At 49.0% G+C, this 27,953-nt stretch overlaps 2 protein-coding genes across 8 annotated transcripts in view; both read right to left on the reverse strand.

The window, feature by feature from the left end:
* Window positions 1-452: 452 nt before the first annotated feature.
* Window positions 453-7,951, reverse strand: FXYD2 (FXYD domain containing ion transport regulator 2). 2 transcript variants are annotated; one of them, XM_054592332.1, is made up of 6 exons: window positions 7,870-7,951; window positions 2,921-2,959; window positions 2,654-2,728; window positions 1,113-1,149; window positions 904-934; window positions 453-621 (listed from the first exon to the last, which is right to left on the reverse strand). In XM_054592332.1, exons 1-5 carry the CDS (start codon window positions 7,886-7,888, stop codon window positions 910-912), a joined length of 195 nt encoding a protein of 64 aa, XP_054448307.1. In that variant the 5' UTR covers window positions 7,889-7,951; the 3' UTR covers window positions 453-621; window positions 904-909. The 2 variants fall into 2 exon arrangements, with proteins under 2 accessions (XP_054448307.1, XP_054448306.1); XM_054592331.1 differs by lacking the exon at window positions 7,870-7,951 and adding an exon at window positions 5,182-5,252.
* Window positions 7,952-16,203: 8,252 nt separating this feature from the next.
* The window catches only part of FXYD6 (FXYD domain containing ion transport regulator 6), a 29,671-nt gene continuing 17,921 nt past the window's right edge, over window positions 16,204-27,953 (reverse strand). For 2 of the 6 annotated variants that reach the window (XM_054592329.1, XM_054592330.1), the window contains exons 2-7: window positions 21,820-21,882; window positions 21,145-21,183; window positions 20,953-21,027; window positions 19,562-19,611; window positions 19,126-19,176; window positions 16,204-17,452 (exon numbers count right to left, since the gene is read on the reverse strand). In XM_054592329.1, the coding sequence (XP_054448304.1) occupies window positions 17,417-17,452; window positions 19,126-19,176; window positions 19,562-19,611; window positions 20,953-21,027; window positions 21,145-21,183; window positions 21,820-21,877 (309 nt within the window). In that variant the 5' untranslated portion in view covers window positions 21,878-21,882 and the 3' untranslated portion in view covers window positions 16,204-17,416. Of the gene's footprint in view, window positions 17,453-19,125; window positions 19,177-19,561; window positions 19,612-20,319; window positions 20,357-20,952; window positions 21,028-21,144; window positions 21,184-21,819; window positions 21,883-23,245; window positions 23,433-25,591; window positions 25,609-27,953 lie in introns of those variants that run through there. The other 4 variants (XM_054592324.1, XM_054592328.1, XM_054592327.1 and 1 more) reach the window with 4 other exon arrangements.

A 27,953-nucleotide genomic window follows, 5' to 3' on the forward strand; every position in this document is an offset into this window, starting at 1 on the left:
GCCCCCCAGACCACCCATCTTGGCATGTTGGCGCACTTGGGGAGATGGCAGACCACATAATGTGGCCACCAACTGCTACACTTTTGGCCTCCGAGGCCTGTCTGCAGCAGCTTCCAGCAGGATAGTTCCAACAGTGGGACCCAGAGCCTGGGCAGCTAGATACCCAAGCAGCGCCCAACAGACCCAATGGCTTTGAACCTGTGACATTCAGACTCGTGGATTTCTGGCTGTCTGGCATTTGGAAGGCAGGCTGAGTCCTCTCTCTGGGAGCTCTTGGTAATCCAGGGGCAAGGCGGGGGCCTGCTTGCTTTAAAAGGGCAATTAATCGAAAAGCAAGAGACCAGGCTGTATCGTACTCAACTTGGACAGGTGAGTCATGGCAGTGACAGGAGAGAAGGAGGGAGGGAGGCAGGCTGAGGGACGCAGGCCAAAGAAGGAGCCATCTCTGAGCTCAGCTTTATTATTAGGAAGCGGTGACGTGGGGTGTGAGGATGCCCTTCCAGGGGTCACATGAAGCCTGGTGCCTCCTTCAATCTGAAGACCTGGTGGTTCTGGGACAAAAGTCTGCAGCTCAGGGAAGGCTTCTCAACTGTCCCCAGTGCCATGGTGGCACAGCTGACTCTGAAAAGACAAAGGCAGGGTTTAGGCTGTGATGGGCAGAGGTGGGGATTTCTATTTCATTCCTTAATTATTTTACCTTTCTCCAGGGCATCTCTGTAGCCCCCATTGGCCACAAAACCATGCCAGGCACTTGGCCATCTTTTCAAAACACATAACAGGTGATACTCTGCCTGGCTGATGAAGGGAGGACCCTAAAATTCTTCCCGGCCCAGTCCCACGCTCTTCCTTATTCATCCACAGGCCTCCCTGGCTGCACCCCTCACCTACCCCTCCCAAATGTACCTGTCGTTACAGCTCATCTTCACTGGCTGGCCTGGGATGGGGGGAGGAAAAAAGACAGACAGGTAAGAGGTCAGCAGGAAAGGTATTAAGCCTAGGATCCCTAAGGTTGGGGGCACCTCCTAACAATCTTCAGAGACCAAAATTCTCAACCTGTTCCTCCTTCCCCTGCCCCCACCCACCTCAATCCATTACCCGAGGCAGGCACTTACCGATGCTTCTTTTTGCCTCCGCAGCGGAGTCTTTTGCCTTGAAGAGAGAAAAGAGGTCGGTTTCCATAGTCTTCTCACTTCCACAGAGACCCTGTCTTCCCTGGAGGACTCCACTTTGCAGCCTTCCCTCCCTCCTCCCTGCCGGCACTGCAGAGAGGTCCTGGAGTGTGACTTGGAGGCCACAGCTGACTGTCTCTCTTTATATAGGGCTGGGCTAAGCCCAAGTCAGTCAGTCAGTCAGTCAGCTGGTCCATCGACATTGCCTGCAGTGGGTCCTCAGTGGCCTGGGAGCTCATGAGAGTAGTGGCCAGCCCTGGGCCATCGTGATGCTCTCAGCACTGGGCTGGGCACAGAGCAGCTACTCAACAAGCTCTTGGAGATGGATGGCAGTAAGTCCAAGGCTGCTGCTCTGGCCTGTCTGCCTCTGCACCTGTATGCTCAACCGCTACACACTGCTGCCCTCAAGAGGCTTCCAGGAGAACCTGGGGGAACCAGCATGCCTGCAGACAACAGCCTCTAGGTGGGGTGGCATTGACCATGGCTGTGTTAGAATCCCAGGACACAGGAGTGCACTTGCTACATTCTGTATCTTCTTTTCACTCTTTGTATTTCTGTGTATTTCTCTTCTGGTTGCACCAAAACAAGTCAACAATTGTTCATTAAGCCGGGATGGTGTGCCTACTGGGGCTGGGAGATGCACAAGGACCCTTCTAGAACACACCATATCTACGCTGGATCCTTTGAAGAGTTTTCTTGGCCGCCATGTCTTTGGATGCTAGCTTTAAGCTCATGAGGCAAGTGAGATCATCCCTACTTCACAGATGAGCAAAACTTGGCCCAGGGAGCTGGGGTTCCATGTAAACTAGCAGTGAGGCCTAAGACTCTGGCTCTCAGCTACACTTGCTTTCTAGCAGCAGGTGGGGAGTAGGTGCAGGGTGGACACCCCTGGACAAGCTGAACCATCTCTGCTTCTGATTGGCTGTGGAACTGTGGGCAGGTTGCTGCACCTCTCACTATGCGTCTAATCTCACCTGGAAAATCGTCACAGTCATGGCCATCCCCTGGTGTTGCTGAGAGGATTAAATGGGCTGGATGTAGCTCAAGACAAGAAAGTGCCAGGCCTGAGGATGTGGGGTGTCCAGTAGAGGTTAGTTCCCTCCCTTACCTGACTCCCCCACCCCCCATGTACAGGGGAGCTTCCCAGGGTCAGAGGTAGCCAGTTCCCCACCTTGGCAGCTCCTCCTGGGTCCACTAGAGGGTGCTCTTGAGAAAGACGAAACTTCCTCTGTGTGGTCCGAGGACCAAGTAGGGTGACAGACCAAAATGCCTCTCTCCAGCAGGGTGTCTCTCAGTTCCCACATCCAGTACAAGGGAATGGGGTATAGCAGAGAGACCCACTCCTTCCTTCCAGCATCTGGAGAGGGGGTGAGAGAGCTCTCCCCTACCCCGACCTGGGAAGCCAATGGGCTCAGCAGCTTTGAGAAGAGATGCGCCCCCATCAAGCACCCCACCCCTTCCAACATGAGGCTGGCCCCACTTACTGAGGATGATGATGAGCCCCACCACGAAGGCCAGGGCAGCAAAGATCAGGCCCCCATTACGGACAGTCTCATAGTCTGAAGAAGCAGAGGGCAAGGGGGTGGGGTGGGTTATCTGGGCCCTCCTCCCCTCAGCCCACACTGACAGCAGCCCCATGGCAACTGGGGAAGATGGGGGCACGTAACCAGGGCTGGGAGATGCTGAGAAGCAATGGGGAGTGCATGGGGGCAGGCTCAGGAAAGGTAGGCGGAGGGTTCCTCCAGGCTTACCATAGTAGAATGGGTCGGTATCCCCCTTGGGGCTGCCACCTGAAGAGAGCCAAAGACAAGGGTGAGGGGCAAGTCACAGATGGTGCAGTGTTCTGGCCATAGAAACAGCGGAACTCTGTCCTTCTTGTCCTAGCACCAGCGCCCCCAGGTCTAAGTGGGCAGAGGTATGCTGGTGAAGAGAGCCCCCTGGAAAAGGAGGCTGGTGGTATGCAAATGTAGGGGCATCTGCCCTAGGCTGCTTCTGACACAGTCAACCTGGGACCAAATCCTAAGCATCCAAAGCAGGGAGCCCTGCTGCCTGTGGGGCCTCAGGCAACTCTGTGAGAGGTCAGATTTTTTCTTCTCCTTGCTTGATACGAAAGTAGGAAAAGACCGAGAAAGACATCTCCCATTAGACTCCCTGGCAGCCTCTCCTCAAAAGACTTATCAACTGCAAGGGGCTTAGCAAATATTTGTGAGATGGATGAATGGATGAATAGAGGAAGAAGGAAACTGAAGCCCAGTTTGGAGACTGTCCAAAATCCCAAGGAAAGTTGGAGGCGGAACTGGTTTTGAACCAGGTTTCTAGATGCTTCCCTCCTATGTGGCTATCCTCTGGGGGAAGCAGATTTATTTAAGAAACATTAGCTATGGCTAGTGTGGCTCAGTGGATTGAGTGCCAGCCTGTGATCCAAAAGGTCTCTGGTTCGAATCCCAGTCAGGGCACATGCTTGGGTTGCAGGCCAGGTCTCCAGGAGGGGGCTCATGAGAGGCAACCACACATTGATGTTTCTCTCCCTCTCTTTCTCCTTCCTTTTCCCCTCTCTAAAAATAAATAAATAAAATCTTTTAAAAATTTTTTTAAAAAAAGAAACATTAATATATGGTGCTTACCACATACCAGGCTAAGACTAACAAGGCATTAGCTTGTTTCACCGCCATAATAGTCCCCATGAGGTATTAATATTATTCCAATATAATCACAAGAAGATGAAGCACCGAGAAGTTCAGTAACTCATCCACACTTATACAACTAGTAAGGAATAAATAAAGCTGGGATTTGATCACAGAAAATGGGTTGCTAAGAATCTAGATACTAAACCCTTTTGCTATACGGCCTCTCAATTAGTTGGAAGAAAGGATACATTTCAGAGCCAAGTCATCTGGTCCAGTCCCCGCCTCCTGGGCTTCTTCCACTCTGATGTGGAACTGCTCAGCTGCCAGCAGCTGTCTCAGCTCTGCCCTCCAGCCCCGTAGACTGAGCACACTTGGCCTTGGGAAGCTGGAGGGCAGCCTGGCCAGAGCTTTTCTGCCACGGCTGACGGTGGCCCCTCTTTCCTGCTTTTGAGCCCCTTCTTGGCACTCGGGAAGCAGTGTCCAAGGTCGAGGGAATGTGCAAGTTGGCACCTTCCAGGCTGGACTGAACTGTGCCCTGGGCAGTGGGAGGTCACAGGGCCTGGTAAGCCCAGCGGTCCCAGCCGTGAGCTCCTTAGGCCAAAAGTGAACAGGCCAAGACGGGTCAGCCTGGGCCTGAACAACAGAGGCAGAGGGGAAGCTGTGTGGGCCCAGGTGCCCGTCCCCACAAAGAAGGCCTTCAAGGTTGTCTTAGTTCAGGTCTTGTTCAAGGTCATATGGGGAGTTAGTACCAGAGCCGTGGCTAGACTCAAGGCTTCCTCACTACACCAGGAAACCATCTCCTCCTGACCACCTCATCTTGAGCTCTTTGAGGAACCTGCCCCTCCCTGCAAGCCCTCACCTGTTCTGGATCTGGCTCCAAGCCCACCACAGTCAGCAAAAGCCCCTGTTGGCCTCCAGGGCTTGAGTCACCCTCCATGACAAGAATCCTCCAGGGACTGTGCCCTTTCCCTGGGGGCTCTCATCTCAAAGCCAGCCAGAGAAGGCTGAGGAGAGTAGCTTGCTGCCTCCCCAGCCTGACTGCCATCTGCCTCCTGCTGTGGGCTTACATCGTCCAGAAAGATATAATGAACCAGGACAGGCTCGTTCCAGAAAGTCAAGATAGAAGCTCATCCCCCCCATCCCAAACCAGCTCCCACCTGATGCCTGTGTTTCCGCCATTTAAACTATATTTCTTTGGAGTTCAGGAAGGAGCCTCTTTTAAAAGCAAATATTATTAAACAGGAGACTGGCCCAGGATGAGGGAGAGGTGCTTTGTACTCTGGAAGGCAGAGCCACCAGATGGAAGAGCGGAATCCGGCTCACCCCTCCAAAGGGTGTCCAAACAGAAGCTCTCCCCTGTTCAGCATGCATCCGCGCATACTCACCATCGTCTGTCGACAACCCTGCCATTTTCCCAATAGATTCGACTCGACTCTGCTGCCTTCCTCCTGCTGCCTCTGCTTCAGGGAGAGTACCTGGCCGTGGGGTGGCCAGGGACGAGGTGGGGGCATTAAACATTAACAGTGCCAGCTAATATTTACCCTGATCACAAGAAAAGCCCTGGTGTGGAGAGAGGGGCTCCCGCTGAGGCATGAGGAGGCGCTCTAACAGGCGGGGGCAGGCAGGAGCTGGCTGGTTTTCCAAACCCTTACAAAGGAAATTTCCAAAGAGGAGAGCCAGGGATGGTCAGCTGTGGTATTCTTCCACAGCTGGAGAAGCCACAGCTGGGGCTGTGGCAATGGGAAGTGGGAAGTTCAAACTATGTTCAGTGTATGCTATTGCCAGGGGGTCAGTGTCAGGGTCCCATGGAGGCCCCAAGCCTAGCTGCTGTCCATCTCACCAACCAATGCAGAGATCACTGTTTCAGCTGGTACTTCTCACTTGGTATGCAACGCTTCCCTGGGCTGGTCCCGAGGTACCTGGTCCCCTCTCACCTCATGGCCCACCTGAAGCCCTCCATGTGAAGTCACACCTCCGGGCCTCTGTTACTTTCCTTTGTTATCGTCTTCATCCCTGAGCTGCATCCCGCAGCCCACACCTCAGTCAGGAAAACTCTCTCCTTGCCACCCCTGGCACTTCCCCTTTACATCCATGAAGGACCTGCCCTGGTCAGCATGGCTCTCTAGTTGTATGCGTGCCAGTTTCCAATGTTGCACTGGAGGTTCCTTCAAGAAGGGGCCAAGTTTTACCAGAGAGTGAGAGAAAGTGCTTTTATAATTTACAAAACACTTTCCTCTCTGTTATTTCTTTGAACTTTGTTTTATTCCTCATTTTATAGTCGAGGCATCTGAGGCACAGAGAGGGCAGAGCTCTGGCTTGAGGTCACACAGCAGTGAGGGGCAAGGTGGAGACTGACAGCCAGGCCTTTGGCTATAGGAGTCAGATGCTTTTCCATACCCCTGATGCTACCCCCTCCCTCCACTGTGGCCTCCTTTACCTCAGGGACCCTGGTGCTGGGCAATCTGTAGGTTTTCCGATTCCTGGCTGAGTTCCAGTCAATTGAATTGGCCTCCAAAAAAAAAAAAAAAAAAGCTGGTGCTTGATAGTACCAAGACCAGGGTTCATGTCCACCGGGGGTTCGTTAGTCATTCCAAAGGGACTGAGTCCATCTATTAACCCTCCTTTAGCAGCGGTAGGGGTCAAGGTTTGAGTTCACTTCCTGTATCCTATACTTGCTAAGTATATGGCGTCTGTCAAGTGACTCCCATTTTCTGTGCCTCCGTCTCCTCATCTGTAAAGTGGGACTGCTGCCTACCTCACAGGGCAGTTGCAAACATAGCACAGGGCCTGGGATACAGTAAGTGTCATCACTGTTGGTGTGATATTTGCATTGACTGGAGAAATAATAGGCATTATTAACTTTCTGTTGAATCCTAGCCGCTGGACACAGAAAAGATATCCACCCTCCAATGAGAGTGAGATGGAAAGAGAATGTCACAGCCTATAGCCCAGCAGCTGGAACACCCTCTCATCTCTCTGCAGCTTTCAGGGCCAAGTGATGAATATTCACAAGCATTTTACAACAGAGCTAGTTTAGTAATGGTTAACCACCTGTCTCACTGTGCATATACTGTCCTACTGATCCAGGCTTGCTCCATCTACACATAAAGAAATTGAGGTTGATCCTTTTCTCCCCAAAATGACCCTGAGGTGGCCAGGGCATTGCCATGATCCCCAACTGGGGCTGTGGCAATAGGAAGTGGAAATTCAAACTATGTTCAGTGTATGCTGGGTATACCAGAAAGACTGAGGGCAGGAAGTTTGAAGGACTTGTCTGAAACACTCCCTTAGTGACAAAGCCAGGACTAGAAATTCAGGCACTGAGGCTGTGCTCCTGAGGCTCCTGCCACTCTCCACATAGGCACTGGGTACCCGATCACATGTCCTCTTTATATGTCAGCGTATTTTGTCTGTCTTTATAAGCAACCATGGAGTCTTTCTGGAATAATAAAGGATATAAAATAGCTGGGAAGATAGATGGATGGATGGTTGGATGGCTGGATGGATAGGTAGGTAGGTAGAGAGAGAGAGAGAGAGAGAGAGAGATAATAGACAAAAAAGGAAAATAAAAAAGCAAGTTGAGATTGCATTTTTGAACTCCATGTGCAAGGCACTGTGCTAAGCACTTTACAAAAATTAAGTCATTTAATCATCACAATTCCATGAGATAAGAAAGGCATCATTATCACCCCCATGCTGTGGATAAAGAAACTGAGGCACAGAGGATTGAAATAACTTGCCAGAAGTCAGACAGCTAGGAAGTGGAGAAAACAAGATTTGAACCCAGCAGACTGGCTTCAGAGTTCCTGCCGATGGACAGATGGGTGAACAGATGGATGGACAGACAGGCAGAAAAGGGAGCTTTTGGGCAAGTTGTCTTGCCAGCTCTTGCAGCTCAGAGATGCTCAGAGCGTGAACCACAGTTGCCCAGGACTCCATACCTAGATGTCCCTGTTTAGAAATCATGCCTCTCCTGCACTTTCTGGGGGCTGGTGAGTGCACTTGAAACTAATGAAGTAGACGCCTGTGCTGGAGTCTGAGAAGGTGGGAGGAATGGGGCTTAGGGGACTCACCCAAGTACCACCTGTCCATGGCAAGAGCGGCTGGCTATGTCCCGGTGGGAGAGAGTTGCAAGGTGCCTGTTGCTGAGAGCCTGGGTGGAAAGAGTGGCACTCCCTCCCTCCACAACTCAGCCAAACCCGCAGGAAGGAAAGACAAAGACAGGGAGGAGCCCTCCCTGTGCCAGCCTGCCTGGGCGGGCTGAGGCCAGGGATCCACGTGGGAGGGGGCCCCTGAGGGCGGGGGACGCTGCTAACCACCACAAAGCAAACCATGGCCTCTCCAAAGGATAGGTGCCACCCCCATCACCCTCCAGGCAACCCAAGGTGCCTGCCAAGGTTACCAGAGCCCAGGAGGGCACAGGTGGAGGCCAGAGCCGGCAGCATCACAGCCCCTGCTCTCTGCCCAGACGCTGGGCTACAGGTGGCTGAAGGAGACACGCAGGGGCATTTGTGGGTCCCCCTGAGCCTTTATTTAGCTTCACCTCATTCCTCCAGCCCAGCTAAGCCTTTACCCTGATGTCTCCTGTCAGAGCTTCACTCTGCATCTAGCAGTCGCCTCAGAGTGAACAGCAGCCCCTTGGAAGCTGCCCTGGGCGGGAGGCATGGGGTGGGATGCTTTTCTGGAGATGCGAGCTACAGCTGCAGTCTCCGCTGTCATTTCTGCAGCAGAGCAGAGCTGAGGAGCAGCTGCAGTGCTGCTCCCCATGGTACCCTGCCCTTCCTCAGCAGGGCCCTCACGTAGCCCCCGATGACACTACAGGCTGTGATGTCAGACCCGCAGCTCAGCAGCTTGCCTGGAGACACTGTGGCTTCATGAGGCCACTGAGGACTGCTAGTCCGTGCCAGACTGGAATGACCAGAAGACAGTGCCCTTAGGCACAGGGCAGGTGTGGAAGGCTCATCTCCCAGCTCCAGCCAGGGGCCCAGAGCAGGAACAGCAGAGACTTCCTACCCTGGCCCAGCCTCATCCCTGGTCCAGCCTCATCCTTGGTCCTTGGCTGCTGAGGCCTCTGACAGCCCAGAGCAAGGCCGCTACCAGTATCTCTGTGAGTCTCCTTGCTTGGCCACTCCAGCACAGACACTGAAAGTCAGGGACTGGAAGGTGTGCATTCTGACCCCAGCTTCTGACCAGAGTGATAACTCCCTTCTCTGTCCCTCCTCAGCTACGCGTCCCCACTAAGGGGTCGGTTAATGGTGCCCACAGACAGGAGCCTGGCAATCTCTGTGGAAGTGGGGAACGGACGGCTGGAGGGCCTTGATCTGGCGAGGCTGAGATTTGTCCTGGGGGCCCTGGCCAGGCAGCCGTGACTCCTGCTTCCATGCTGTCTACTCTACCACCCTGCAAGACAGGGGCAAATCCATCCAGGGGCAGAGTCGCTCATATAACCAGGCCTTGTGACGTGTTCCCAAGTAGAAACCTGTTCATTCAGGCTGCCTAAAGCTGCCGAGCGGAAATTCCCCAAGTGGGTCACTTCAAGAGGTTCATAAATCTTGGAGTTAGATGGTACTTTAGAGGTTGCCAGGTCCAAACTCATCAGTGGTCTGGAAAAGTGGATATCTCAGCCAACCTCCTCCTCCCTCCCCCCACACACGTACACACTCTATGTTCCCTGCCCGGCCTTAATGCTGTGAAGGAACACAGCTCAATCTTAAATGGAGACTTTGTGTCATAGACTGATTGACTGGGCAGGAAGGCCAAGGTTCTCCCACCCAACCCCTCACTTTACAAAGGGCTCACTTTCTTGCTCAAACGCCCCTGGGGTTCAGAGATTAAACCAAAGACACTTTCTGTGTCTTATAAAGCCTTTCTTAATCTGGCCTCCAACTTTGCTGGCCTTGTCTCCAACTTCTGTGGCCCCTTCTATGCACTCCAGCCATGCTATTCTCCTTGCTGGTCCTCTGACCCTCCAGGTATGCTCTGCCTCAGGGCCTTGGCACTGGCTATTCCCTCTGTGTAAACACTGTTCCTTCAGAGAACTTCCTGGCCAACCTGGCTCAGGCCTTTCTTCATAGACTGATACAAAAGACCTTCCTAGCTCCCCAGGCTCTAATTTTCACACCTGGTCTCTGAAACATTTCAAATCCCTTCTTAGCTTTATTTTGTTTTTTTCAGTAATGCTTATTACATCTGACAAGTTATGTTTTCCTCTTTTGACTAAAGTTCAAGCTCTAGGAGAACAAAAGTTTTTGTTTCCTATGTTCTTTCCTAGATTCCCAGTGCCTAGAATGGGACCAGGCACTTGGTGAACCTTCAGTTTTGTTAAATGAATGTTAAATGTTAAAATTCATTTGTTAAATGAATTTTGTTAAATTATTTTACCCCTGGTAAAATAATTTACCAGAACCTTAATGCAACCTCTTCCCATGAAATTACCTGCCCTATAATAGGTAGCAACAGCTAGCATGCACCCACAGAGAGAAGCATGTGGTCAGCACCTGCTGACAGCTCCCTTAGAATCCTGGGAGAGTTCCCCATTCCTGTCCCTCTCCTCACGCCACCCCCCACCACCGCCCCAGAGCTTCACCAGAAGCCCTGTGGCGGCAATTTTTACAGAAGTGTTCATTTGTCCCTTCTGGGGAAGCCCAGGCATTAAGAGTCCAGGAGCTTCTGCTCCTTTCGCTTCACTCACACCCAAGTCCCTCCTCAGGCTTCTCCCTTGTCTCCCACACCTCAGCTGACTGAGGTAATCAGGTCCTGACTGAAAATGGGGACAGAAACCTTCTCTCAGAGGCACCTTACTAGCCTCTAGGGAGGCCCTGGTTCTTTTAACCCATGGCCCATGATCTCCTGGACAGTAGCCCAGGAGAGCCTCTCCTTCCACAAATTTTGCATGCTGAGGCTAGCCACACCCGCGGTTAAATCCCTTTGCATCCTGACTCTTCACTAAAGACTATATGGTCCTGAAATGTTGCCCCTCTGGGGCTCGTTCTTTCATCTGTAAAATGAGAAGACAGCACCTACCTTGCAGAGTTGCTGTAGGACTTGAGAGGATGTAGATAAAAAGCCTGGCCAAAGAAGGTCCTATTAAGTGCCAGCTTCATTATCCTCACCCTTAGCTGGCCTTCCAGAAAAAAAAGACACCACAATCCCTTCCCTGGGCTCAGTACCCTGCCCGGGGTGATCTTTAGAGCAAGATCCCAGAGCGCCTTCCCCTCCCTGACCTTCAGCATGATCTGTACCAGCCTACCATCCACCTGGCGTCCCCAGCCTTCCTCTCCTCCCCAGACACCCACATGGTATGGCTGTTTCCTGCTGGCGTCTGGCCGCACTTGTAGTTCTTCCAGGCTTTTCCAGGATATGGGGTCAAATGTGGTGAGAGTGCTACTGTGCCATCCCAGAAAGATTACAGAGTAGGCACAACTTCCCCCAACCCCTGCCTCTGTTTGATTGTTCTAGGCTGAAGCCAAAGAGAGCCACGAAGCCACACTCCCAAGACCCAGGAATCAGGGAGGTCTTTGAGAAGCATGGAGAGGTAGCCCCAACTTCCTCTTCCAACACTGCCATGCCCCTGGGACAGTGTCCTCAGTTGCCATGCCTCAGTCTCCCCTGTCTTTCCCAAACAGGCCTCCACTTGTTCCCTGACTCTTCAGTCTCAGGGCAGCGGTCTGGACGGTCATTGTTGGCTCCGTGAGGTAGGGAGGTAACACGCCAGGGCATCAGCTGAGCTGTCTGTCTCGTGCTCAAAAATCAGCAACAAGGCAAAGGCCCTCACGACCAGCCTCCCCAGGATGTGAATTTCCAGCTCTGCCAGACCGCACGTGTAGGGGCTGCACAGCAGAGTGCACGCCTTGGACTCCAGGTCCCAGTTTGTCTTCCTGCTGATGGCTTGCAGCTGAAAAGAGGGCAGAAGACCCTAGAAAGTCCCGATTCCTGGCTTGAGTTGGTCCTCAGCGGCATGGCATGTGTGGACACTTGCAGAGAGGCTCCCAGGCCCCATCTGTGCTGCCTGGAGGTTCTGAACTCCAGGGAGTGCTGGCTCCTGTCTCCTGCTATGGCCACAGAGGCCAGGGTCACTGGGGGCTTATAAGGCGGGCCTGGCAGGAGGTGGGTCCTGCAGGGTCCATTCCTTAAGTGTTGGCTTCAAGATGGCCACGCCACGGGGCACACAGGTCCTGGGAGCTGCCAAAGGGCAATGCACTGAGTCAAGGTTACCGAGGCATTTCTGCTCCCTGAGCAGGCAGGGGATGAGGACATTTTCTTCTGTTTCTACAGCTGGTGGACAAGGGCAAACCTGTTTGACCTCTCCCACAGTGAATATACCCTGGAGAGAAATGTGTTCTTGACTTTTCTCAGAACTCACGTCTGGGCTTAAACTAGAGCAAAGGCTGTTTTTTCTCCAGCTGCAGCTCTTCTCTTCCAGTAACTACATCCCTCCTTATCTCTGAAAGCAGCTGCAGGCTCACTGCCACCTCCAGACAGACCTCCAGGAGCAGCCCCACCCCCTGCTGCTCCTTCCTTTCCTCCCTGATTTGATATGGCCCGAAAGGCTTGAATCTGGCTTTATAACTATCTTTGTCCTTTGTTTCACAGACTGCCAAGCCTATCCTGGCCTCGGTGAGGACTCAGATCACGATGTCTGTTAAAAGTCTGCGCCTTCACTGTCTGGTGCCCAGCTGTCCTCACTCAGTGACAATTCCATCCATTTCATGGTTCTCAATAGTTCCCAAGAGCTTGTGCCTCCTTGACCTGCTTCATTCCTCCCAACAACTCAGGCAAGCAGGTCTTGTGACACCCATTTTACAGAGGAGGAAACTGCACTGGTACATGAAATCAAAACTTAGATCCTGGTCTAACAGAGAGAAGGAGAACCATGCTATCAGAGAGAAGACAAGGAAATGGATTATAATATAAATATTAATAACATAATATCTACATGTAGAATTTTCTAAGTGTTCTTATGTCCACTCTATCACTCTGACCTTGTGAGGTAACAGGAAAGGTATGGACGGACCCATTGTACGGGTGAGGAAACCGAGGCTTAAGTGGCCCTGCTTACCCTATGGCTAGGAAAGGCTTCATTTTGCGGAGAAGGAAACCAACAGAGATGTTAGAGTCTGCCCAAGCTCACACAGCTAGAGAGAAGAGGGGAACACAAAAGAATGAGAATGTCCTGAGTGCCCTTCTGCTCTGCCAGACTGCACCCAAGCCTGTGCGGTGAAGGGGGCCCCATCCCTGACCAGCCTCTACCACCCCAAGACCTTCAGAACATCTATCGCAGCATCATCTGCTCTGCTATCACTGCCTTGGCACATGCCCCACTATTATGCAACCAGGCACAGGGTTGGGGTTGGCCCCATAAAATCAACAGCCAGTTGGCTTGAGCTGGCTGATTCTGCCCCCCTGGAGTTCAGCTGCGACAGCAATGAATCACACTAATGGTGAGAGAGGTGGCCATTCTTCCTCTTCGTGGCCTGGAGACAGATATTTCCAAAGCTCCTCCCCTGGCTCAGACAAACACACTTGACCTACCTTCTTGCTCTCACACACTTGAGGTGGGGTGAACCAGACAGAGCTGGACAGCCCTCCCACACCAGCTCTGCTCAGCCACCCTGCCCGGGAGTGATCCCAGGAGGGCAGGCCTCCCCTGCAGAGGAAGGGAGGAGCCAGGCGACCTTGGGCTGAGCGACAGCCCAGCATCCCTCTCACCCACCCCACCCTCCCTGCTGCTTGCACTCTGCCTCTGACACTTTCAAGAACAATTTGGCAAGTTCCAAGCCACAACATGCAAAAAGCAAGAGTGGGGTAGAGGCCACAGCTTAGGGGCCAGGAAAGCAGATTGACCTATTTTTGTGTGGTATTAAGTAACACAAACACCTCCATGCAAAGACTTCTAAATCTTTGGAGTGGAATTCATGGGGGGGGGGGGGCAGGGCATGGGGAGTCGTTGGGAGGTGAAATGTGCACCTGAGGTGACCGCAGGACACCTGAGGTCACAGTCTGAGACCGGGAGACCGAGCACTCCCTTTCGGGAAACGACCCTGCTGGACAGCTTTCCTATTCAATCAAGTTACATTGTCTATTGCCAACCAAATCACATATATGTCATGTGCCTTAAAGTTGACTGGACAGACGTGGCTCTATCCAGAAGGAAGATACACATTAAGCAGAAATCCATGCATGGATTCTGGATTCTTCTTCCCTGGCTCTGCAGTGCTAGACCAGAAAGGGAGAAGCTGGTCTCCCACTGGTGAAGGGGGCAGGAGGGAGCTGTCCCAATTTGGGCGTGGACACTCCAGTTTGGGGTCATAACATCTGTGGGAACTAAGGACTCCCTCACAGGAGGCCAAGTTCTGCTGCCCTCGCTCGTCCACCTGATGGGCCTACCTTCTTTCCTCTGCAGTGCAGAGTGGCACTGGGCTAGGTCTTGGCTTTGCCACCAGAATTGCAAACTCAGGCAAGTCTCACCAAGCCATCATATAGGCTTGTGAGTTCCGAATGAGTTGATACATGTGAAGTCCTCAGCCCAGTGTTTGGCACATAGCAAGTACTTGATAAATGTTAGCTGCTTTTATTTTATCATCATCATCATCATCGTTGTTGCTTTTTACAATCAGTCTCTTTATCTGTTCTTCATGTGTCATTTCCAGACCACTCACCTCCCACAAGATGCCCCCAGAGCAGTCCAGCCAGTTTAGGCCTGGGAGGATCCAGATGTGGTCTCTCCAGTCCAGGCGATCCTACCTTTGGTGTGGGCACCAGCCTTTCCCTGGAGGAAGCCAGGACACCTGGTGGGCTATACAGAAATTTGGAGACAGGCTGCGTACCCTAGCTCAGTCACAAATTTACCAGAGAGAATCTATTCAATGGAATATCTTACCTACCTTGGAGATAATGGTGGATTACCAGGGGGAGACACAAGTAGATGTTTGAAGTCTGGCAAAATAGGGATAATCATTTGTACATATGCTAGATAGGAGAACTATCATTCTCTATTATTAACGCAATTGTTATTATGAGAAAGATCAGAACCTCCTGATTGGACTTCCTTCCACCTATTTTTACAGTTTAATATCATTTTTAATAACAAATAGGGGGAGGTACCCACCCCAGCCTTCTGTGGCCCTGGGACCTCCAAGGGTCTTCATCTGGTTGTGCTGTGAAGTTCCTGCAAGGCCTGTAAATCCCCTGACCCATGAGTGCTCCATGGATGGCGATCATCACCTTATTCACAAAGTTTAAGCGTGACTAGGCTTTTCTAACCACAGTCATCGCTGGGTTGACAATGTTGGGCTTGGTCTCCACTATAAGCCTCAGTCTTTCCAAAGACCTGGGGGACTGAAGATAGAAGCAGGCACAGAAGTAGGGCAGGCAGCACGGCAGTTGGGGTGGAGGGAGGGGGCAGGGAGTCACTGGCACCCACCTCCACCCTAGTCCCTCAGGACCCATGACTTGCAACTCTGCAGCTCTAAACAACTCACGAAATCTGGGCAGACTCTATGAATGTTTTTTGGAGTCCCTAAGATGTTCCAGGCATTCTTATGTTATATTAGAGTAATACACAGTTCTTGTCCTCTAGAAAGTGTGTCTCACAAAAAGACACATAGAGGTGGGGGCCACACAGCAATGACCCAGAAAGGGACTTGTCTCTCAGTTGTGCTTATTTGGCCAGTAGTACTTTTTATAAATCTGAACGGGAATGTCTTTGGAAAGACACTCTAGGTGGCCCTCTATGCCCCATCTATTATGTCATGACAGCCAATTCACAAATGGACATTATCTGCCTGCCCTCTACAGTCCGGATCCAAGGTACGGTGTATTAAATGTAATGATAAAGGCAGGAACCAGTGTGACCAGAACACAGAAAAGACAAGACTCATTCTACCTGAAGTCCAGGAAGGCTTCAGAGGAGGCGATATTTGGATTGGTAGAAAGATAAAAGGCTGGGATCATAACCCGAGTGATCACCTCTAACCCTTCTTTGTCAGATCCTTAGGTAGTGGCCCCAAAGTGGGAGGTTAGAACTTTTCCTTTTAGACCAGTGAGCCCTCCGTCAAGCCACTGTGCTCCCTTCTCTCCAGGACTGGCATAAGGTGCAGGTACTGATGGTGGAGGAGGTGAGGAAAATAGGGGGGAGCAGGAGGAAGGAGAGGTGAGAAGGGGGGATCTGAGTGAAGGAGGACAGAGGAAGGGGAGGGAGGAGAAGCAGCATGGGGCGGGGGTGGGGGGAACCTAAGCATTAAAGCAGCTGGAACAAACAAGCACTACTTTGCCATCTCTGTAGCCCTCACTTCCTCCCTCTGACCAAGGACAGAGTTCCTCTGGCCCTTCAAATATTTGAGTTCTTTCGCAGAAAGGAATGCACCTCAGAGCCACTAGGAAACAAATTGTATTTTATTCCTTGCCGTTGTTGAAAGGATAGGTCACAGCACACATAGCAGTCCTGGCACATGTTAAGTTAGTTTCCAGGATAACACGATGGACGGGGTGTTGGGGGGGGGGTGCGGGGGAGGTCTGGTTCAACTTTCCACTTTATGACCTTTGACCTCTTGCTGTAGGGAGCCCTGTCTGGTCTCCAACTTGCAGCAGAGCCACTGCACTCCTCAGTCTGACCAGTGACAGGAAAAGCAAAGGGCGCAGCAGCCATTGCTGGTGCCTGACCAATGGGCGTGGACACAGAAGCAAAGGATCCCTGCTTTCCCAGCTGCCCCTCCCCAGGATGCTGCCCCACCAGAATGCATGGCCTGCCAGAGACCCAACTCAAGAATGGGAGTCTGAGTCCAGACTAGCTGGGCTATAGAGCAGAGCCTTGGGAGCAGGGAAGGTAGGAGGGGGTAGGGATCCAGAGCCCAAGGGGTTATTGCTGAGAAGATAAGCAAGGGGCACGTTCCCCAGGGGCAGAGGACAAGACGTGGGCCTGGCCTCCCTGGCCACTCCACAATGGGGCAGGGCAGCTGGCAGCTCCATGGTGGAAGTCCCAGAAGAAAAATGACCAGGGAAGGGGCATCGCCAGCTTGAAGGTGTAGCTGGGCTCACCAGCTCCTTGCTGTGACCCTCCAGTTGCTAAGAGACCCTCAGAACAGACTAGGGTCAGAGGTGAAATACAGAAGCAAGGTTCTTGCAAAAGGAGTGGAGAGAGGCCATGAGAATGGTCATGAAGGCGATGTAAACCTTCCCAAGTCCCAAGGTGAGTGGAGACTCCCACCTGGGCCCCAGCACTATACCCACCACTAAATCAAGAGAAGGGACTGATCTCTCAGGGGAAGAGCAGACTCCCGGGAGCAGAAGAGGAGAGGGTGCCGCAGGGGAACAGGGAGGAGCTGATGGTGACGTGGCTCAGCTCCAGCCCAGGAAAGTGAGTTCAGGTTCACTAAACAATGTCACCCACAGAGAAGCAGGCACGAAGACCACAGTCGTCACACACACGCACACACGGATACATCACAGGAGGTGGGCAAGCCCCACAGGCTGCAGCTGGGAAGGCGGGTGTTAGCTGTGGCACTAAGTGAGGACTGGTGTTCAGGGGATGGGGAGGGGCAGGGGACACACAAGTTCTTGACTTCTCCTGGCGAAAGATCTGCTGCCGAAGTGGCCCATCTTCTTAAGCATCAACATTTGCATCTAAAGGTTCAAGCAGCTGCCTTCAGGTTCTGGAAGCTGAAGAGGGAGAGAGTTTAATTTAATTTAATTTTTTATTTTAGAGAGAGGCAGTGGGAGGGAGAAAGAGAGAAGGAGAAACGTTTTGAGAGAGAAACACTGATCGGCTGCCTTCCATACGTGCCCTGACTGGGGACCTAACCGTTGGCAAACTTTCGTTGTTCAGGATGATGCCCACCCAACTGAGCCACACCAGACCAGGGAGAGGGAGAGAGTTTACATTTAAACAAAACTCTGGCTCCTTTCAGAAATCTTCAACTGCTTATCTCCTGGCCTTTAGCTCACTGAAACTCACAGGGTGAGAGACCCCTTGTAAGTGCCATGTTCCCAGTGAAGCAAGGACAGCCTGCGATTCAGGACAAGGAGATGAAGGCACAGGAGGGGCGGCCTCAGGGTATAGGCGCTCTCAGGAGGGCCAGACCCTGCTTAACATGGAAAGGGAACTTTTAAAGCAGAGTCTATCCCAGGACACCCTCAATAGTTGCTCACAGTCTGAAGACCGAGGAGAACAGGATTAAAAAACCTAGTTTAAAAAAAGAGAGAGAGAGAAAAGACAAGGCAAGATAACCGCTAGCTCCAGGCTCCCTCCCTTGAGCCTTCCCATACCACGCCCAGACCGGCCACCCCAAAATAGACACCTGCCTCCAAGGCTGGCTCCCGCGGCCACCTCAGCTCGGCAATCAGTCTCTCAAGCCCCATAGAGAAGATGGATGTCAGGAGCCCTGCTCTGCTCTCCTGACACCCACGGGGCTTTAGGCAGATCTAAAATCACTTTGGGAAGAATTCGAATGCTACAGAAGCACACCGTGTCATTCCAATGAGAGAAAAAGCTGGTGTGCCAGGCACTACACATCCAGAAATCTCTTTTTAACTTACAGTTTAGGATAAAGGTATATGCCTTATCCTAAAAATGAGCTGACAGAGGTCTGATCCCTGGGCCCAGTATTTTCCAGGGTATGTATGTCACAAAGCAAGGCAGGCAGGAGTACAGGTGTGTGGTGAAAACGGCCCCAGACTACAAAGGTGTGAATTCAGGTTCTAGTCTGTCACTTACTACCTGTATGGCTATGCTCTCTGACCTCAGATCTGCAGTATCTGCAGAACGGGGTAAACGCTGCCTGTGCTGGCAGGCTCCAGTGGGCCTGTGTGTGACAGAATTTTGAAATTGGTAAAGCATTTAACAGTTATTATTGTACTTTCCCTGCTCCTACAATGAATAATGGGAAAGGGCACTACAAAGAGCACCCCTAAATGCTGAGAATTGACAGCACTGGTATGCGCAGAGGTGGGTAAGGCGGGGTGTCATATACTAGCCTCTTGACCCTTGGGTAGGGTTGGAAAGTTTCACAATAAAGTGTAAATTTTAAAAAGTGGCCGCAAGGAACTTGCTGAATCATCGCTAAGAGCCAGTATCTTCATGCTACTCTGATATTAGAAGTATTTCGCTAACTCTAATTCTCTCACAAGTCAGGCCCACATGGCAGCTAGGGTGATGCCCTATTACTTGACGACAGGGACTATGTCCGTCTGTCTCATCACCCCTTTCAGACGCAAGGCTCCTCAGAGCACAGCTCATAATAAAAGCTGTGCCCAATGCAAAAGCTAGCTCAAGTCTTCCCTAGTAAAAGCACTATGATGGTGCGAGAGGGAGATGCAGGCAGACAGCACCTTACCTTCCCTCCTGAGGGCTGCACTTCAGTTCTCCGCTTTCTGGGGCTCTGTTGCTGGAGAGTAAAGCAGAACCGATTATAGCGAACTGACCCTCCCCCCCGAGGGCTGCCCCTGCAGCAGCCATGCCTGTGCCAGACTCTGGGGGAGCCTGACCCATACAGCAAGAGGTGACTCGGGGGGCATTTCGAGTCAGACAGACCTGTGTGCCAATCGTTGCCCGGCTACTTGCTGGTCATAGGAACTTGGCACATTCCTTAACTTTTGAATCCCTCGATTATAAAACTGGATAGTGATGCCCGCCTCATGCAGCTGTATGCACATTAAATGAGACTGGGGGTGGGGGGGAAGTATATGACACACTTTGTCATCGCGGCCACCGGGAAGAGTAGCCTGCTTGGTGGATCTGAGGAGACGTGGGCAGGGGGTCATGGCAGTTACCATTTGCAGTGATGAGGTTCTCCCCCTGGGCCTCCTCGTCCCCTGGAGCCCTGCAAGAGGACAAGACGCATGCCCTTCCGTCAGAGGCTTCCAGGGCAAACCCAGAGAGCATCACCATTGTCCCGTCTGGGGCAGGGCTGCCCAAGTCATCTGAAGGCTCCAGACTCTCCATGGGGCTCAGGGGTGAGGGAGAAGGCGGCAGGGCCAGGCACCCTTCAGTGCCAGCCCCAGCCCCAGCCCTAAGTACTGGGAAGGGTGGCCTAGGGCTTCCTGGGGGCTTGGGTTGTGTCCTGCCACAAACTTTGGATTTCTGAGGTCCAGAGCTACCTTGGCTGTTGGAGTGGACTAATGGGGTGGGCCTCTGATGTTGAAGTAGAAAGGTGAATGAAAGGGAGACCGAGCTTCGACTCAGCTCAAAGAGCCTCATGAAAAGGTGACAAGCAGAGACAGTGTCAGATCCTGAAGAAAGGAGATGGACCTCAAGAGAGGCCCTGATACCCTCTACCTCCCCTCTCCTGATCCCAATTGTCTCAAGGGCCTGCAGACAAGGATCGAGCGCCTTCTTGCCCACTCATCAGAAGAGGAGGCGCTAACCATCAAAATCTGCCTGGCAATCCTCAAAACTTCGGCCCTACCCTCAAAGCACATGGCCTGTTTCTGAGACAAGAATCTAAAATACTCATTTGGGTCTTACACAGCAAGGCTCCCTTCCTATCTCCCACTCTCTCCCCCAATGTCCTCAACCATGGCATTCTTACCGCGGCTTCTGACTGAAGCTGCACTTGCATCTGCGACCTGAAAGTCAAAGAAATCATTCAAGGTCATGCTCCTGGCTCAGCCACAGCAGTGCTGCCCTGTGAGTCAGCACAGGCTGTGGGACCAGGCGAACAGGACTCCCTACACCTGGTCAGAGCACAGCTGCCACAGCTGTAGGTGGCAATCCTAGGTTGCAGGAGGACTTTTCTGAGGCCCAGGTTTAACACCAGCTGGAATGGCTAGACCACCAGTCTGCCTGATAGTGCCAGTGCAGTGGGTTCCGTGGAGACCGGGCTTACAGGGGAAAACGCGCGGGGGCATGTCCCTCAGAGCACGCTAAGGACAGCCTCTGTGTCCTCTGACTCCCCACTCACACCCTGCTGGACACAGCGCCAGGAGGGCCACCCTGCCTGTCTTCTTATCTGTACTTCCTTTCATCAAGCATTTATTTCGTTCATGCTTCATTGTTTTACCGAGCACCTATTATGTGCCCAGCCCTGTATTGGGTCCTAGGGATAACAGGGAGAACAGGCAGGCTCCTTCCCTCTCCAGGAAAGGGAACATCCAGGCTCCTACGCTGCTTTCACCTGCTTGGCAGCAGATGTTGCTCTTAGGGAGTGAGCGAAGAAACTTACTCAGGATCAGGAGGATCCCAACAGAGAAGAGGACCACAGCAAACACCAATCCCCCGATCCTCAGAGTCTGGTAATCTGCCAAAGGAACGGGGTGAGAGATGGGAGAAGAGGAGGGGCCAGGGAGAGCGTGCCTATCTCTCCCCTGACTGGGCTGTGTTCCCCCTCCTCACCCAGGGCTCTGTCACCACTCACCATAATGAAAAGGGTCCTTTTCTTTCTCCTGCTCAGCTGCTGCAAAAGTAAACAAGTCTGGTCAAGAGGAGGACAGTGCCACATCTTGGTTCCCGAATACCGAATACCGGACCTTGCCCCTCAGGCCTCCCCCCAACAAAGGGGTACCTGGGAAGCGGCTCCTATTAAACAGGAGCCTGGAGAAGCATGAGAGGCAGGCCTGCCTGCTAGCCCAGGGCAGGCACAGCTCAGAGCCCCAGTGAGAATCTGTGTTCACAGCACAGCCACATACATTTATGGTCCCTTCTTATTCATATCATCCCCAAAAGGCGGGGTCTACTTCCCTCATTACTGATGAGGAAACTAAGAGTAAGGGAAAACATGTGACCTGCACAAGGCTGGAATCTAAAGACTGATGTGCAGGTCTGGCCCCCAAAGTTCTGGCCAAAAGTCTACAGGGGGCTGGTGGACCTGAGGCTTAAAAGCAGACCCGGCTGGAGCCTTTGCGGAGGGGTAGGCAGGCTAGATGAGGGTCCGTGGATAGCTGCCGACTTCCAGGATGTTTTCTGCTAAGGTAGGAGCGGGGGACTGATCAGACATGTAGAATCTGAGAGTCCCAACCCTAGAGTCCCAAAGGGCCAAGAGGAAAGGCCACAGCTGCCATCCTATCAGAGCCGAGTCCTAGGGCGCACTTACCACTGGCCAGGATGGCGGGGGCCAGCAGACTGCACAGGAAGATCAGCACCGCCTCCATGGCGTCTGGGGACAGAGGGAGGAAAAACGATTCCCTGGATAGGAGAATCCCCACTCCAACCCTCAGCCTGACCAGGGGCCCCGCTGAACTCCCAGATCTCCACATGGGGCAGGTTCCACCAACAGAGCAGAAGCAGCTGACATTCATTGGACTCTTACAAAGTGCTCTGTTTGCACTAATTCAATTACTACGATTGAACTGATACAGTTAGTAGGCAGCGTGACTAACCTCTTTTGCAGGTGAAGAACCTGAGCTTAAAGGGGTTAGATGGCACTCATGGCAGTGAGCAACAGAGCCTAGATCCTAACCCAGACAAGCAGCTCGTCTGCACCTGCCTCTCTAGTGCCAAAGCCATAAGCCCTAATGGTTTTGGAGACAGCTCATCAGTGACCTCCTCTCCAGGTCACCCTGCTGTGATCATCTTGAGTTCATTAAGATGCCTAGGACTCCCTGGTCTGGTTTCCCATAGCCAAGACCCATGGTTGGAAGCTCTTCCTCCTATCAGGTTAAACAGTACAGGTAAACCGGTGCTGGCTCGTGTCTGGCCAGCAGGGTGGGGCGCAGGAGCAGCAGTGTCCTGAACTCTGGGAAACCTGGAAATGCTGACAGCCCTCCCTAAGTTACCCCCCGAATCCTACCTCTAACGTGTCCAAGCCAACTCTCCCCATAGGCTTCAGTTCACAATCCTCCAGAAAGGTCGTCTGATTAAACAACGGAAGTGTGGAGACTGGTTCTCTGAACATCAGCGCCCCTGCGTCTCTCTCCAAAAGACACCCGAGACTTCTGCTCATGAGCTCATCAAGAGCTCCTGGTCTCTGGGGTCAGTCACCCCAGGATGTGTCATCTGGATAAAAGGGCCAGTCAGTCCCTCCTAGGGGAAGATTTCAGTGGAATTACACACACCTCATTCCTGGGCTTAAAGGAGTGTGGTGAAAGCCAAAGAGAAAGGGTTGGGGGGAAACCTGAACCAGGAAAGCCAGAGACTGTTTGCTCTTTTCCCTGTGGGGTGAGACTGGTAGTGGCCTGACCTCCTGAACATCTGCCTAGTGGCCAGGACCCTGCTTGTTCTGAGGGATCTCGCCTTACTATTTCCCCTGGCCCAAGCCAGCAGCACCCAGCTGCCCTTCCCCTCACAGCCACCAGGGGTCAGGACAGCTGCATCCAGAGTCACCCTAAGGCAGACCTCAGATTCGGAGAGGATTCAAGAAGCGTTTTTCAAAAGGCACTTTGGCTTTTAACACTACCTCGTTTAATATTTCTATTTCTTTAAAACTTTACCTATTTTATATGTATGAAAAATATATACAACACACATAATAAAGCATAGTAATAAGATAAGTAGAACTTTACAAATACTGCTGTACTTACCTAGCTTTCCTTCTGTCCTGTGTCCCCACTCCATTGCCAGAGGTAAACAATATCCTGAACATATGTATTTTTAGTCTTTCCCTTGCTCTCTTCAAAAAGTTTTTACATTAAGAAGTCACATGCCATAAAATTCATTATTTTTGAAAGTGTATAGTTTAATGGCTTCACAAAATGGTATTTCACAAAATGGTACAAGCATCATCAATTCTAGAATATTTTCATCATCCCCCAAAAAACTCTGTAACCATTAGTGACTCCCATTCTCCCCTCCCCCCAGCCCCTGGCAACAACTAGTCTATTTTATTTCTTTGGAGTTGCCTATTCTGGGTATTTTATATAACAAATCATAATACATGTGGCCTTTCACATCTGATTTCTTCCACTTAGCATAATGTTTTCAAATTCATCCATGCTACAGCATGTGTATTTCATTGCTTTTTATGGATGAGTAAGTTTCCACTGTATGAATATCCATTCTGCTATTCTTTTAAAAAATATATCTAAATAAGATAGTTTAGTGGAGATTTTTTTAGCTTTATAACTATGAAAGCATGTAGGGTTTTTTTCAGTCTTATGTGACTGGTTTTATTTTGTTCAACACTATGTTTCTAAGATTCATCCATATTATTACCTGTAACCATACTCCATTTATTTTCAATGTTGCGTAATATTCATTTATGCCAGTATATTATCATGTATTTGTCCTTTCTCCTGTCAGTGGGCACCTCCCCCACCTCCAATTTTGTGCTATTATAAATAATACAGTAGGGAACACATCTGGGCTTGTTGCCAGGGCACACGTCTAAGAGTTCCAAAGGCACCGTTTCTCATATCTTGACCACCACTCTCGTAAGAAATACTTTTTACACTGGAACCCAGTAAAAATGTACATACATGATCACCAGAAACCATGTCACAAAATACTTAACCTTAAAATGAATGTCCTCTGATATTTTCTACCCTACCTTTTATTTTAAATGGCCAGGACCATTAATGGGGCACACTCAGCAGTTTGAGAAATATGTTCTAGAGACAGGCCTAGGGGTGAAGTCGTTGGGTAGCACAATATGCAGACTGTCAACTTTACAAAGTAATTTCAAATTGTTTTCCTAAATAATCTTCTTCATTTTAACATCCCACCAGCTGCGTAAGATTGTTCTTACTACTCTATGTACTTATTAATACTTGATACTATTAGATTGCATAATTTCTGCCAGTCTACAGGTATAAAATGTGGTATTGATTTTATTTTAGTAATGAAGTTGGGCTTCTTTGGTTGTTTGCCATTCCTGTTTCTTCTTCAGTGATGTCTTTCGTGATTTTTGCTGCTTTCAAATGGGTTGACATGCTATTCATTTCTTATTCTAAGTACTAAATTTCTGTCATTAAGTACCGCAAATACTTCATCTCAATTAGTGGCTGTCTTTTCCCTTTTTAAAAGTCTTTCAATGAATAGAATTTCATAATCCTAATGTAATTAAATGCAATGATATTTGTAGCTTGTTTAAGAAACTTTTTGTCACCCTGAGTCAGAAAAAGAATTTTCTTCTAAGAACTGGAAATCTTTGTCTCTTACATATAAATGTTTATTCCCTCCAGCACTGATGTTTGCCTAAGATGCGAGGTAGGGATCTACCTTCTACTTCTTTCCATACTGATAACCAGTTGTCTTAGCACTGTCTGTGCACCCCTCTCCCTCTTTCCTCAGGAAGCACAAAGCCACCTGTTTCATATACCTGCTTCTGCTTTCTATTTAGATGCGGGGTTTGGGGCTTCTCTTTGGTCAATCTTGGTCAATTGTCTAACCCTCATCAAAATCACAATGTGTCAATTACTACAGCTTTACAGAAACCTTCTCATGTGGTACAGAGGCTTCCCTCTTCTTTTTCTCCTCTCTCTTCTCTTCCTCGTCCACCTCTTCCTTCAGGAATGTCTTCACTATTCTTGATCATTTGCTCTTATATATAAACCTTAGAATCAGGTTGTCAAAGTCATCTAAAACTGTTGGGATTTTCATTGGAATTAAAATAGATCTCTCTATAGAACAACTTGGGGGGAACTGACATTCTTCTGACCTTGAATCTCCTATCTATAAATAAATCTTTTCACTTGGATAAGTGCTTTTCAATATCCTTTAATCAAGTTTTATAAATGCTTTTATATAGGTCTTCTACATCTCCTATTATTTATTCCTACGTCCCTTACAGCTTTTATTGCTATTTTAAATGCTACATATTCTGTGTGTTTTCCAATTTTTGCTGGTATAGAGAAAAGCAATAGATTTGTATATATTGATCTTAAATCCAACAATCGTGTTAAACTGTCTTATTATTTCTAATAATTTACCTTTAGATCCCTTTGGATGTTCTCTGTAGACATATCATCTGTAAGTCATACAGTATTGTTCCTTCTTTTCTAGTTCTTACACTTTTTTTTGTCTATTTCTTTTCTTAGTCACTGCTTGGAATTCCAGTGAAACGTAGAACAGAAGCACTGATAACAGACACACACACACACTAACACATATGGTCTTATTACTGATTGTATTTTATTCTCTGTGTTTATTTTTTATTTTTCCCAGCTTCATTAAGATATAATGCCATACAACACTGTAAAAGTTTACCATGTACAACACGACTTGATACATGCATATATTGTAAAATGACTACCACAATGTGGTTAGTTAACATCTCCATTACCTCACCCCCACATATACAATGGAATATTATTCCGTTATAAAAAGGAAATAACTGATTTTAAATAGCATTCTTCTAATGTTTTAAAAGTTCCCCCCTAATCCTGGTTGTCCAAGATATTTCTGTTTTATTTTCCCATTTAATATATCAATGAAATAAATTACATGTACATTGTATGAATCATCTAATATTAAGTAATCCTTTCATTTCTGGGATGCAACCAATGTATTACCTTTTTAATAAACCAATGGATTTGATTTGATGATTTTTTTTTTTTTTTTTTTTAGGATTTTTACATCCATGGGCACGAGTAAGATTGGGCTGCAAGTTTTATTTTATTGTATTCATTTTGCCTGCTTTTGGCATCGTGGTAGTACTGGCCTCACAGAGTAAGTGTTTCCTTTCTTGCTATTCCCTGTAAGAGTTTGCAGAAGATTGGGATAATCTGTTCTTTGAATGTTTGTTTACTAGAACTAACCTGTAAAATCCTCTAGGCTTGGTATTTTCCTTGTGGATTTTAAATTGCCTATTAATTAATTGCTATGACACTTCAGATTTCTATTTCTTCTTAAATATATTGAGTTACAGTTTTTATAGAAGTTTGCCCTTTTCTGCTTTCAAATTTATTGCCATAAAGTTGTTTATAGTATTTACTTATTATTTTAATTTCTGTTAGATCTGTAGTTATGTCCTTTCTAACATTCCTAATATTGTTTATGTGTGAGAACTCTTTGTTCCTGATCAACCTCATTAGAGGTTAAACTATTTTATTAAGCTTTATTGAAGAACCAACTCTTGGATTTGTTATCCCTCTATAGTGTGTTTTAAATTTTTTTAAATTTTCTCCTTAAACATTCTTGGATTTATTCTCTTGCTCTTTTTTTATATTTATCTTCTTATGTTCAATATCTAGTTCATTAATATTTCATCTTTCTTACTTTCTAATATAATCATCGAAGACTATAAACCCCTAAGTGTCATTTTCACTCTACCATATAAGTTTTGAAATGTGTTTTTTTAATCATTTTTTAGTTATTAGGTGAAATTTAGTTATTTTAAAAATTATATTCCACGTATTAGGTGATTGTGAATTCATTTTTGGGAATAAAGTCTTATATGCCATTAAATCATAATTATCAACTGTGTTAAATTTTTACATATTTTCTCTCTTTGACCTATCAAAAAATTGAGATAGGTGCTTTTAAAACTATGTTATGAGGAAAGATTTATAAATGTTTATTTAAAAAAATTTTTTTTAAATAGTTTAAAAGTGAAAGTGAGCAAAATTAGGTTTACAGTTGTTCATATGGAAAAAGGCAAGCAGGTTATCATTATTACAATTGCTTTATTAAGTCTAAACAATGTCACTGTGTAACTGTAAAACTCCTTTTGCCAACCACTATATTGGCCTGTGAGCTGGGTCTCTTAGAATTACACAGTGATCCTCTCTATCTTAAATTCTACGATTTTCTACCTTTTGTGTCCTTAAGCACTTTGTGTGTCTTGTAAAATAGCAAAGAGCTAGATCTTTGAAAACTGTTAACCTGATAATCTGTACTATTGACTTTATTTAACTTTATTGTGATGATGTATTTGGTCTGACTTCTACTATCTATTTTTCCCTTACTTTTCTTGTATTTTTTTCTCTTTCTTTTGTTTTTTGATTATTTTTTTCTTATTCACCTTCTCCCTCGACTGATGGGGACATTACACAAGCTATTCTGGTGTTTTAGTATTTGCCTTTGGAATTTTACTGCATATACTTGCTCTGGACTACATGTTTCTGTCCTCCAAAACTCCCATGTTGAAACCTAATCCTCAATTTGATAGTTATAAGAGGTGGGGCCTTTGGGAAGTGATTATGCCATTAGGGTGGAGCCCTCAGGAATGGAATTCGTGCTCTTATAAAAGATATTGCAGAGAGCTCTCTAGCTCCTTCTGCCATATGAGGGCTTGGCAAGAATACAGCTGTCTATGAACTGGGAAACAACTTCACTGAACACTGAATGTGA

Source organism: Pteronotus mesoamericanus, unplaced genomic scaffold, assembly GCF_021234165.1.
Source record: "Pteronotus mesoamericanus isolate MK-2021 breed Mesoamerican mustached bat unplaced genomic scaffold, CSHL_Meso_final scaffold_36, whole genome shotgun sequence".
Classification (NCBI taxonomy): Eukaryota; Metazoa; Chordata; class Mammalia; order Chiroptera; family Mormoopidae; genus Pteronotus; species Pteronotus mesoamericanus.

What these genes read in the sequence shown, in the direction of transcription:
- FXYD2 (XM_054592331.1), bottom strand. Translation starts at nt 5,206, where the DNA reads ATGGCAGGGTTGTCGACAGACGATG. An exon ending in AGGGTTGTCGACAGACGATG is followed by an intron (nt 2,960 to 5,181) that starts GTGAGTATGCGC and finishes GGCTCTCTTCAG; the next exon opens with GTGGCAGCCCCAAGGGGGAT. An exon ending in GGGGCTCATCATCATCCTCA is followed by an intron (nt 1,150 to 2,653) that starts GTAAGTGGGGCC and finishes TCTCTCTTCAAG; the next exon opens with GCAAAAGACTCCGCTGCGGA.